Below are 12,500 nucleotides of genomic sequence, written 5' to 3' on the forward strand. Positions count from 1 at the left end.
ATCCATGGTAACCGACACGCCCGCCTGCAGTACTGATACTGTACTACTACAGGGCTGCAGTAGAATAGTATTACGTTGTTTCATTGTGAGAGAGTAGGACTCTGTAATTGGCCTATTTGGCCAGTGGACATGAAGCAGTAGAGATGAGCGAATACATTATCATCCTCCTTCTCATTATCGACGCCATCAAGATCGCCGTTCTGAAATCTAGGAGCAACGACCAATAGAAAAGAAGCAGGTTATGACCTTATGACATGGCCCCTCCCTTTTTCTTTGTCTCCAGGTGGTTAAGTCGTCTCAACATGGCCGCCGTGGGCTACGCTGAGCGAGAGAGGATACGTCAGGAGCAGGGTGAGGGAGGCTAACACACAATACACTCTGGCAGTCTCTCTCCCTCTCCCCCTTCTCCCTGTCTCTGTCTCTGTCTCTGTCTCTGTCTCTGTCTCTGTCTCTCTCTCTCTCTCTCTCTCTCTCTCTCTCTCTCCCCCCTCCCTCTCTCTGTCTCTCTTCCTTTCTCTCCCTCCCTCTTCCCCTCTCTCTCTCTCTCTCTCTCTCTCTCTCTCTCTCTCTCTCTCTCTCTCTCTCTCTCTCTCTCTCTCTCTCTCTCTCTCTCTCTCTCTCTCTCTCTCTCTCTCTCTCTCTCTCTCTCTCTCTCTCTCTCTCTCTAATACTGGTATGTTGTACTATGGATGCTTTTCTTACCCACTATAAATGCATCTAAAAACGTGAATACTGTGTAATACTGTGCAATGTTGTGTAGTACCGGTGTTGCAATACCGGTGTTGTAATACTTGTTATACCGGTGTTGTAATACACCGGTATAACAACATCGGTATAGCAACACCGGTATAGCAACACCGGTGTTACAACACCGGTGTTGCAACACCGGTGTTGCTATACCGGTGTTGCTATACCGGTGTTGCAATACCGGTGTTGTAATACCGGTGTTGTAATACCGGTGTTGCAATACCGGTGTTGTACTACCGGTGTTGTAATACCGGTGTTGTTATACCGGTGTTGTTATACCGGTGTTGTAATACTGGCGTGCTCCTTGTTCAGATTACTGGAGTGAGAGTGACCATGAGGAGGATGTGTCGTCCAGTCCTAAACAAGACAGCCCCCCCCCTCCCTATGACACCTACCCACGCCCCCCTCCAGTGAGTCACACACGCACACACACCAAACACGCAGGCACGCATGCTCATACACACATGCACATACTGACACACACATGCTCACACATACACAAACAAGCAATTGCATGCACATACATGAAAAATGTAAATATACACACACATACAAATACATATACACACACACACACACACACACACACACACACACACACACACACTGACATAAACACACAATTACATAGACACACACATGAAGACATACATATTTGTGTTTATTGAAATACACACACACAAATGCAGGCAATGACACACACCTACATGGAGATATACAAATACACTCACACACACATACTCATGCACACACTATTACGTACACACACATGAAGACACACAAATACACACACACTAAACCACACACACACACAGAATCACACAGAGAAATACACGCAACGGAATATAGAGACAGACTGGCATATTCACAGATACGCAGAGATACACCCACTGTGCCCGGCATAGTTTAATCTGATCCTGCGTCGCAACCACACTGTGCACGTGAAATGTCGCCCGCTGGAAGTTAATTTGGCCATCTGACCGTCTGTTGTCGCCGTCTACGCAACCGTCTCCATGACGGCATGCGTCCAGCCATCCTGCCTATTGTCATCTGTCCGTGGGTCCAGCTGTAACAGCGAGCTCTGCGCGCGCGTCGGCGTTTCACAGGTTCCTGCTGAGGCTTCGGTGGCTCATCCTTTTACACCTTCTCCTTACAATGTGTGATTGGTCACCATAATGTCGCTCGCCATCACGCACACACGCGCACGTGCACAGGCAAGCCTGCACGCACATACATACTTGAATACATAGCTAGATGAACACGCACGCACACGCACACAAACACACGCACGCCGCACGCACGCAACTCATTCACTCCACTCAAAGACACACAAGCTCAAATATGTGCGCACACTTGTGCACGCACTCACACACACCCACACATACTGAGCACCCATCAGGAGTGTAGACTGAGTGGCAGCTGGCTGCTTCTCTCTGATTGGTTCTCAAGTGCGTCAACACCACAGAAGAAGATGGAGAGATCTGTCTCTTAGCATTTCTCTCCCTTCAGCTGCTCTCTCTCTCTTTCTCTCTCGTTCTGTGTCCCTCCCTCTCTCTCTGTCTCACTCTCTGTCTGTCTTAGTTTATCTCTCCGTGTCTCTTTCTTTCTCAGTCTCTCTCTAGAGACTTAGTCTAACTTAGGTTAGACTTAGTCTCTCTCTCACTCTCTCTCTCTATTGCTTTTGCTCGCTCTGTCTTACTTTTCCTCTCTCTCTCTCTCTCTCTCTCTCTCTCTCTCTCTCTCTCTCTCTCTCTCTCTGTTTGAGTTAGTCTCTCTATCTTTCTCTTTTTGCTATCTATTTATTTACCTCTGTCCACTCTCTCTGTTTGACTCACTCCTGCCCTTTTATTGGTCCTGTTCTCCCTCTCTCTCTCTGTCTATGGTGCAGTATATCTCTCTGTGCTGCAGTACATCGCTCTGTTACATCGCTCTCGCTTTCTCCTTTTATCGATTTCTGCGGCATCGTGTCGCATTTCAGACAAAGAAACATTCACAGTGTGTCGCAGTGCTGCACAGAACGGGAAGAATATGATGAATATGAATATAGGTTGTACAATTATCCCTCTCTCTCTCTCCCCCCAATGCCCTCACTGTCTATGTCACTGGCCCGCCCCTCCAGATGACTGCGTACCTGGAAGGCAGAACGACTCGCCTGTCGTCTACGGAGACATCGCGCTCACGATCCTCCCAGGAGGACTTCCTGTGCACTGACCCCACCCTGGTGGGGAACAGAGGGGGAGAGCCGCAGTACCACCCCGGCCCTCTGGGGGGAGCTACCACGCACAGTGGCAGGGGACCAGGGGGCAGCAGCAGCAGCGACGTGCCCTTCCGCTCTGACCCGGTGGACGTATGTGTTTACTGCGGGTTCATCGATACGATAAATACTGAACATAATCAGCCAAAGTAACATTAATTCAAAGGTCATTGTTTGTGCATTTTAGTTGTAGTTGTCTTAGAAATTAACTCTTGTTTACTCTCTCTCCCGGTCTCTCCGGCTGCAGTACCGCTCCAGTCCAGCGGGGGGCAGCAGTGAGACGGGCTCCCCGGGCCGCTCCTCGTCCTCCCAGAGGAGGTCCTGGCAGGACCTGATCGAGACCCCGCTGACAGAGGCAGGGCTCCACTACCTGCAGACCGGACCCCTGGGTAACCCACAGCTGACTAGTGACCGTTCAGATCACAAAATACATACTCCATACTTTTATGCTTATAGGAAATATCTATAAAAAAACATGCGTAAAAAATAAAACAAATGGCCATATTTTAGAGTTCACCATCTTCATCATTCAATTAGTGTAGTTTTGGGAAATTTGGATAATTATTTTTAATATCCTGTATAATTTAACAGACTGTTTACGCTGCACTGCCCAAGCGTCTCCATTTATTGCACCGTACTTGTACGCAGCATGCTACAGTCCTAATTAATAACGGTACACTGCATGAGCTCTAAAGAAGGGCTCACTATTTGTAGCACCACGATCCTCAGCCAGCCTCCATGGGACGGAGTGAGTGCAGCGCTGGTGACACACGCCTCGTGACTCCCCCGCCGTCTCCCCCTCCCTCCCTCCCTCCCTCCCTCCCTCCCTCCCTCAGAGGACGCCGTGTTTGCCGAGCCGTCGCCGCCCTCCATGGCGCTGGGGGGCGGGGTTTACACGCTCCCGGCGCAGAAGAACATCCCGTCGCCCATGACGATGCAGAGGACGGTTCCCGCGACGACCCACGGCGGGAAACCCCGCAGCTTCACCCTGCCGCGAGACGGCAGCCTCCACATGCTGCTGACCCCAGCCGCCCAGGAGGACCTCGGCGGACACACAGGTGCGCTCGGTCCTCACGGCGGATCCAGGTGGATTCATCAAGGGGCTCGATGGGGATTGGAGGAGGAGCTTGGTGTTGTGTACGAGGGCAGGGTTATAGTCACTGACCAGGGTTCACGTGGTTAATGGTGACGGATTATACCACCAGGTGTGAGTGTGATTGGCCGTTACAAGCCGTTTTGAAGATCTGCCTCTTCTGACATCACGAGTGGGCGTGTCCACCTAGATGCATGACGGATAGATGAGCAACGTATGCTACAGTCCACTGGGTAGGCTGGGAGACTGATCTATCCAGCACACATCTAGGTGGATACGACCACTCCGGGAAAGTGGGCCTCAGAAGAGGCATATTTTCAAAGCGGCTTGTAATGACTAATCACACTCACACACACGCAGGATAATATGTCACCTTTATTTTAAAGTTTGTCTCTATATCCTGTAGTCTCCTGGGAGTTAAACTGGGACATTATTATAACATCTACAGTGTGCGCACTGCGGTGTGAATGTATTAAGGAAAATGATCAAAGAAATGCACAGAAACAAATCAATCAAAGCAAAGTTGAAAGCTAAATAAGCAAACCAAAAGGGATACTAAATATATCTCACTGTGCCGCTGGTCAAACATAAGCAACAGAAGGACTGGCTGAGTTTTTCTGAGGACATTCAGCAGACTTCACTTGGTCCACAGCATGTTGTTGTTGTGTTTGACAACAGATGGACAGTTAGTATTACGGCAGTTAACTGGAAGTGGCATCATATTTGGCCGCCCTGGTGTCTGTCCTCTCCTGATCTCCTCAGTGTATTTCTACAGGGATATTTAACTAAATGAACAAGAAGAGAGTTGAGCCTTGAAAATTGCTGCCAGCGGGCATCGTCAAACGTTTTATTATATGTGTGTTCTCATATGATGTGTCTGTGTGTGTGTGTGTGTGTATGTGTGCCCCTGGTTGTGTGTGTGTGTGTGTGTGTGCATGTGTGTGCATGTGTGTGTGTGAGTGCGCGCGTGTGTTTGTGAGCGCGTGCGTGTACATGTGTGTGTGTGCTTGCGTCTGTGTGCGTTCACATCTGTGTGTGTGTGTGTGTGTGTGTGTGTGCAGGCGGAGGAGGGGAGGGCGCGTCCCTGGGCGACCTGTTCCGTGCGTGCGAGCAGGGGGGCGTGTGCCCTCTGGGGCGGGGGTCAGAGGTCAGGGGTCAGTCGGAGTTCAGGCAGTCGTTTCTGCGCCGCGCCGCCGACCCCCAGCTCAACGACCAGCTACACCGCCTCCGCATCCTGACCTCCACGCTAAAGGTACGCACGCACACACACACACACACACACCTACTGAGACACACACACACTTATGCAGACACAGACCCACACAGACATATAGACACGTGTTTATGAACCTACATGCAAACTTACAGACCAATACTCAGAAATGTGCGCACACTTATGCGCACACTTATGCACACATGCACACACATTCAGACCTATATGCCTGAATACACACAGACACAAACAAAGAACTATCCATCCATAAGCACACACATATTGGCTCACACTTATTTTATAAATGCTATTATCCTGACATACGCAAACACACACACACACACACACTCACACGCACACGCACACACACACACACACACACACACACACACACACACACACACACACACACACACACACCCCCCAGCCTGCTGGCCTGGCTGCCTGTCGTCTGTCCCGGTGTCCCTCTCATGGTGTCTCCCTGTCGCTCTGCTTCTGCCGGCTGCTTCACGGCTTCCTGTCGCACCGGCATGGTTCCATACCCAACTGCCACTTCCTGTCTGGCCTTGTCTCTCTCTGTCCCTGGAGTCTGTACAGCCCTGGTCCGTCTGGGAGGGGAGGCGTGTGGCTTGGTGTGTCCGTGTGTCTCTTTGTGGGCGCCTGGTGGAGGGGGGGGGCGTGGCTAATGGCTGGCGTTGTCTGTCGCGTACGGTTGGAGTGGCTTATGGCTTTTTGTGTCTTCTGGCTTCTGTCTGTTGCGTGTAGGTGACGTTGCTTGTGTCCTCTGAACATATTGTCCTCTGATTCTTTATTTGATTTATTTATTCTCCCTGTCTGTCCTCTTCAATAGCGCTAGAGAAGTGACCGGGCCCCCCTTCCTGTGTTTCTGCATCCCTATAGGACAGGGAAGGGGAGCTAGCACTGATTGACAGGCTGTTTGCCAATCCGACGCTGTCGTCCATCGAGTTCCAGGAATGGAAGAGAGCCTATCAGGAGCTGTTCTCTAAGGAGCCGCCTCCGCTGGCGTCACCGCCCGACGACCAATCAGAGCAAGCCCCGCCCCTGACCCCGTCGCTCTCACACACGCACTCCTACATCGAGACTCACGTCTGACGGACGAACGTGCGGAGACACACAAAACACACGCACACACGTACGAACTCCCCACCTGGCTGTCTTTTTGCGACACACACACACACACACACACACACTTTGCTTTCACTCCATCGTGTTTGGACGTCGTGAGCAGGAAGCACTCGGGCCGGTTGCCATGGCGAGGACAGGATGGGGCGATGAGGGACGGCTTTAGAGGACTCGCAGGGGAAGGCGCACTCATCTGTCACCTGACTGCTTTTCTCTCAAGGAGAGGGGGGGGTGGGGGGGGTGGGGGGGGGGGACTGTCGAGTGACTCACCTCCCAGCTTCACTGCCTCGCGTCACGTCTGTGTATACAAGCCGTCACTCCCCCCCAACGTTGCGCTGGGGGTGGGGAGGGGGGAGGGGGGAGGGGGGAGGGGGGAGGGGGGGGTGGGTGAGTTTTCAATGTAGAAGGACCCTTAAGTGCCACGCCGGCCAGCCTTTCCACACACCCCTTCTCCTCCGCACTTCCCGCTGTGACGCGTCGTCTTGGAAACGACCCACGACAGAGCGCCGGCCTCTGACGGATCTCGAGTTCCGACTGGCTCTCCCGTCCCTCGCGGACGTCATAAGCAGTCCGCAGCGTTTCTTTGCATCCAGTAGGATCCCAGTGCGTCGTCGCTCTCCGAGCTGTCCATTGGTGATATTGTCCACGGTGTTTTAACCCCTAGCTTGTTGTGCCGTATCCATGGTTACTGTACAGTGTGACATATATAATATTCCTTGTAGGACTCGCTCACTCAGGAGTCAAGCACTAAACTAGTCATTGTCCAAAGCCTTGTGAATTAATATTATTATACCCGGTTTACAGCGAAAGTACACTGTATAGGTGTATAGAGGAGAGCAAGCACAAGTCTTTTCTAAGTGATACATTAGGGTCCGTTTCTAACTTTTGTAGAGCGCTCTGTGGGTGCTGGTCTGGTAGGATGACGCTCTGTGCTGGGCTGGTCCTGAAGCATGCACTTCGTAACGCTCTACCCACCATGACACGTTTGGACAAATGGCCGTTTCTCTATCTATGAGTGTATACTGCATGAAACGAGATGATATTATATTTGCATAGAAATTAAATATCTGCCGCTGAAGAGAATTGTAATAACTGAATTATTTATTCGAATTGCTGTTCCTCAAATAATACTTTGTGCTTCGACGACACAACAGTATGGGGATAATATAGTACATGTATGTAAATAACTATGTGTACTTGTGTGTACACATCTATGGCTTACCTTTCCCCATATGCACGCACACACACATACACACAGCCCATGCCCCTCCTACACATGCACACTCACACGCATACATAGACACACAAGCACACACACACATATCCCCCCTTACAAACTCACGCACTCACACACACACGCACACACACGCACACACACACACACACAAACACACACAAAAATATACACGTTAACACATACATACACAAAAACATATATGCATGAATGCATATGCTGGCACATGAACCAACATGAACAATCAAAAAACACACACACACACACACGCACACACACAATATGCTCCTCTTTATACAGACGTAGATCCAAACACACTATGAAATGGATCCTCATTCCATATGCTGCTGCTCGTGGTTGGCTGTGGTCGCATGTGTTTCCTGTAGTTCAGTACTGCCTTTCTAATCCTGTGTTCTTGAATATCTCCAAACATTAGCCCTCTCTTTAACAGCGCAACCTTAGTGTCATGGGTATGTTTGGTTTTTTGATTCTGTTGTGTTTAGTTAATGATGAGAATTTGTTTTGGAGCAAAGTCTGTTTGTTCCTTCGACGGTTAAAGTAGTGTAAAGTAGGTTGTGTCATTACTTTTCTGTTTGTGTTCTGTTGGGATAGTTTCAACCAATAAAGTTTTTTTTCCATTCGGATGACAAGACATTTCTGTTACTATGATTACTTGTAACAACTGTTCTACTGTCTTGTGTAGAGAGAGAGAGAGAGAGAGAGAGAGAGAGAGAGAGAGAGAGAGAGAGAGAGAGAGAGAGAGAGAGAGAGAGAATGAAAGGCGAGGAGTGAGACAGACTGAGAGTCAGAGAGAGAGTAGGGAGAGAGGGAGAAAGAGAGAGAGGATTGTATAACTTCTAAAACAAACAAGATGTTCTGCAATTTCACTTGTTTGTTGGACAGAAGATGTCAACAAAATAACAACCTATGCAATATTAAAAAAATAATCGGACATGATATTTCATGTCCGATTATTACTGCATCAACTATTGGCAGTTAACAAGTATCATCACAACTGAATATGCTTATGCTTTCTATCAGTACAATCGGGGAAAAAAAATATTGTCTATATCACAGCATGAGCTAGGTGGAGGGGCTTGTATCTATGAACAGCTTGATGTTCAAACAAAAGGCTTTATAGAGACCTTTTATATAATACGTTTTTAAGGCTGTGAAATTCATACTGATACTCTTTTCATTACCATAATTATAAATGTGTATTTTATTTGACAAGGTAATTATAACTCTTGAATCGTCTCGACATAATATAATGATTAGCATACTGTTGCCGTGGTCTGATAACATCATGAAGTTTGTTTGAGATAATCCTTTTGAGAATATTCAATTGATCAACTTCAAACTCAAAATTATTCAATCATTTTGGAAAGTACAGAACGCAAAACAACAGCATTTCCTTAATTTTACATCTTCAAATTCAAATCAGACACGCAATTATGTTCCAACTCAAGGTTTAAACAGAGAATTCAAACAAGGATGCCAGTTACATACAAACAAATACTGTAGAAAAGTAGTAGCACTTCATAAAACTTCGTCAAACAACAACAACCCAATTATTTTCACTTTAGACTTTACTTCCCCATACTTCCTGTCTTCTATACTCATAAGTTAAACATTTTTTAAATAATTAATCTACTGGCTTAAGTTAGCTTTCTCACAGAGTCTAGAAATGTAAAATGTGGCGCATACATTTATCAACAAATCCTAATAAATATATAGCTTCGCCTCCGGATAGCTGTTGAGTATTCCCTCCCTACACAACAGTCCCGGCAAAACAAGCCCATTTCAGATATGATCTTTGACATTTCCCTTTTTCGCAAGATTACATTTGGTTGGTCGCAGGAATACAAAACATGCAAATGCCCTTCGGTGCAGGGGCGTGGACGTCATTTTGTCTGATCATCACTTGCCACAGCCATATCATTTGTCAAATTCTCAGCAAGTAGCTGCGGCTCGTATTAAATGTCAGAATATACACAGATGGTTATAACGCTGGAGGAAGTGGACGGCCGGGCAGGGCGGGTGGAGCTATTACAGAGGACGCTGTCTTCTGCATCAAATGTTCCCTAATATCCACTCTGAGCTCAGCGTTAAGGTGCGGGTCAGGGTTTTGGGCCCCAGTCGGGCAGGGGCAGAAGGGTACACTCCGTGCCGGTCAGGGGCTCAGGGAGGAGGCAGACGTCCTTCCATCGGTCTCGCAGCACGTCGTACTCCAGCACGCTGCGCACTGTCACTTCCTGCCCCTCGCTCCACTTCCTGCCGCCAAAGAGCAGCAGGGTCCCGCTCGGCGTCTTGGCCATCCCGTAGCAGGACGCGCCGATGGTGAGCGGCCGCAGGCGGGTCCAGTGGTCCGACGGCCAGTCGTATCGCTCGATGTCGCAGAAGGGCTCGTGCATGCCCAGCAGGGCGTAGAGGTGGTCGCCGAGCGCGGCCATGCGGTGGCCGAACCGCGCGATGGACATGGACGCCCTCGGCTCCCAGGTTTTCCCGCCGGCGCCCGGTTCCCAGCGCAGCAGCTCGCGGCTGCACTCGCCGTGGTCGCCGCGGTTACCGTCCCGGACCCTCCCCGCTCCTTCCGGGCGGTCGGTGTGGACCCCGAGGGGACAGCGGAGCCCGCCCGGGTTGCCGGGGATCCCGCCCGACACGTACACCGCGGTGCCGAGCACGGCGGAGGCGTGGCCGTGGAGGGGGCGGGGCATGGCGGCCCCCCGCCGCCACCCGCCGTGGGCCATGTTGTAGCACTCCACGGAGGACAGGGCGGTGTGCGTCGGGGCCCCCGGGCGCGTCTGGCGCCCCCCGATGGCGTAGATGACGTCGGCCACCACGCAGCAGCAGAACCAGGAGCGCCGCTCCAGCATGGACGCCGCCTTCTCCCATTCGTCGAAGCGAGGGTCGTAGCGCCACACCTCGTTGGACGTCGTCGTGGCGACGGACTTCCCGCCCCCTCCGTCATCGCCCTCGGACACCAGGTCTCCGCCGATCACAAAGAGGAACCCCCCCACGGAGCAGACGCAGTGGTTCCTCAGCCTACGCGGGAGGCGGGACTTTAAGGGCGAGAACGTGCTGTCCCTGAGGTCAAAGGTCAGGATCTGTTGGCCCGGCCAATCGGGGCTCTCCCCTCCGCCGACCAGAAGCACGCGATTGGGCGACGCTCTGAGCGAGGACTGTCGGGTCTGCCTGATTGGCTGAGCCGATCCTAGCCTGTGGTACTCCAGCGCCTTGGTCAGCTGACTTCTAACGAGGGGCGTGGCCAGGGCCTTGTGGGAGCCGCTCAGACGCATGAGGTCACACGAGGGGACCAGTCCGAAGCGAAGGCGACTCAGCAGCAGGTTGGATTTTAGCAGTGGGAGTGGCCCGTTGGCGTCCAACCAATCCAGGGCCAGCGCGACAAGCTCCGCCTCCTCGACCCCCGGAATCTCCTCGGCCTCGAGCGCGGCCGTCAGCGACTGGCCGTTCAGCTCCAGGAGCTCCTGCCTGTGGTGCCGCAGCAGGGTCCTCATCTCCGTGGCGATGGTGTAATTGGCGTCCGCCAGCGCGTAGCCGAGGGCGTGGCCCTCGGCCAGGTTGGCGTAGCCGCAGCAGGTGGCGGCGGTCAGCCCGTCGGCGATGAAGCGCTCGCACATCTTCACCGCCGCCTCCACCTGGAGGTACCGCGACGCCTCCAGCGCGGCAGGGAGCGAGGCGGGCGACAGGCAGAGCCAGCCCGAGTACAGGAAGTCCAGGACGCTCTCCAGGCCCTGCGGCGTGACGGCGGGCAGGCTGACGGCGGCGGCGCCGCTCTCGGGCGTGGTCTCGCCGAACAGCGCCCAGAAGTAGTCGCTGGAGCTGGCCAGCAGCGCGCGGTGGCAGGGGAAGGAGCGGCCGCCCGTCTCCAGCACCACGTCGCACATCCTGCCCTCGCCGCGCAGCCGCTGGAGGCGGGAGAGCAGGGCCCCCCGGTAGGAGGAGCTGTAGACCAGGGAGTAGGCCTCCATACACGAGGGGGGGGGGGGGGGGGGCTGTAAATGATGGAGGAAGATGGAATGAGGTGAAGCAGGATGGAAGGATTACAGAAATGAAGAATGGATGAGTTGGAAGGAAGGAGGTAAGAGAGGTTGGAGGGTTTGGAAAACTGAGAGAATACCCCTGGTGCTGATGGAGGTGGCAGCTGAATGCTGATTAGCAAGCTGAGAGCGACTCGGGAGTAATGAGCGATGACTGAGTCATGAGTAGATAAGCTAATAAATGCTGGCGAGAGAGAGACACAGTTAGAGAGCGCAGTTACAGACACAGGGAGAGGAAGACAGTGCAGCTACACAGAGAGGGAGAGAGAGACAGAGCAGCTACATAGAGAGATGAGAGAAAGAGCAGTAACAGAGGGAGAGGGGACAGAGACACTCAGAGAGAGAGAGAGAATAGGAGAGAGAGAGAGCGAGAGAGAGAGAGAGAGAGAGAGAGAGAGAGAGAGAGAGAGAGAGAGAGAGAGAGAGAGAGAGAGAGAAACAACACAGAGAAAGAAAGTGGTGAAAGTCACTCTGCAAGGACAATGGGAGTCAGAAGGTGAGTGGCGTGGCGTGGAGGCAGAACAAAGAGGGTGACATGGAGCAGCATGATCCAGCAGGTGAGGGAGTGTTAGTGCTGCTAGCAGCTGGGAGGGGCATACCTGCGGCGGGGAGCACCGAGAAGAAAAGGAGGTGGAAGGAATGGAAACGGAAGCAGGAAACGCAAAGAGCGGGTCGTCTGAGTTGAGGTCTCTTCATCCGAATCTGCCTCTCTCTCTGTTTCCCCACCACTCTCTGGGACTGTCTCTCTCCCTCCC

At 51.8% G+C, this 12,500-nt stretch overlaps 2 protein-coding genes across 4 annotated transcripts in view; one reads left to right on the top strand and one right to left on the bottom strand.

The window, feature by feature from the left end:
* Positions 1 to 8,336, top strand: part of cnksr2a (connector enhancer of kinase suppressor of Ras 2a) — a 43,965-nt gene extending 35,629 nt beyond the window's left edge. For 2 of the 3 annotated variants that reach the window (XM_030349343.1, XM_030349344.1), the window contains exons 18-24: positions 284 to 351; positions 1,060 to 1,157; positions 2,867 to 3,094; positions 3,249 to 3,390; positions 3,838 to 4,059; positions 5,156 to 5,346; positions 6,208 to 8,336. In XM_030349343.1, the coding sequence (XP_030205203.1) occupies positions 284 to 351; positions 1,060 to 1,157; positions 2,867 to 3,094; positions 3,249 to 3,390; positions 3,838 to 4,059; positions 5,156 to 5,346; positions 6,208 to 6,420 (1,162 nt within the window). In that variant the 3' untranslated portion in view covers positions 6,421 to 8,336. Of the gene's footprint in view, positions 1 to 283; positions 352 to 1,059; positions 1,158 to 2,866; positions 3,095 to 3,248; positions 3,391 to 3,837; positions 4,060 to 5,155; positions 5,347 to 6,157 lie in introns of all 3 variants that reach the window. The other variant, XM_030349345.1, reaches the window with a different exon arrangement.
* A 750-nt stretch (positions 8,337 to 9,086) lies between these two features.
* On the bottom strand, positions 9,087 to 11,700 carry klhl34 (kelch-like family member 34). The gene has a single exon (XM_030349346.1). It carries the CDS (start codon positions 11,674 to 11,676, stop codon positions 9,805 to 9,807), a length of 1,872 nt encoding a protein of 623 aa, XP_030205206.1. The 5' UTR covers positions 11,677 to 11,700; the 3' UTR covers positions 9,087 to 9,804.
* Positions 11,701 to 12,500: the final 800 nt, after the last annotated feature.

The sequence above is a fragment of the Gadus morhua genome, chromosome 23 (assembly GCF_902167405.1).
Source record: "Gadus morhua chromosome 23, gadMor3.0, whole genome shotgun sequence".
In the NCBI taxonomy this organism is placed as follows: domain Eukaryota; kingdom Metazoa; phylum Chordata; class Actinopteri; order Gadiformes; family Gadidae; genus Gadus; species Gadus morhua.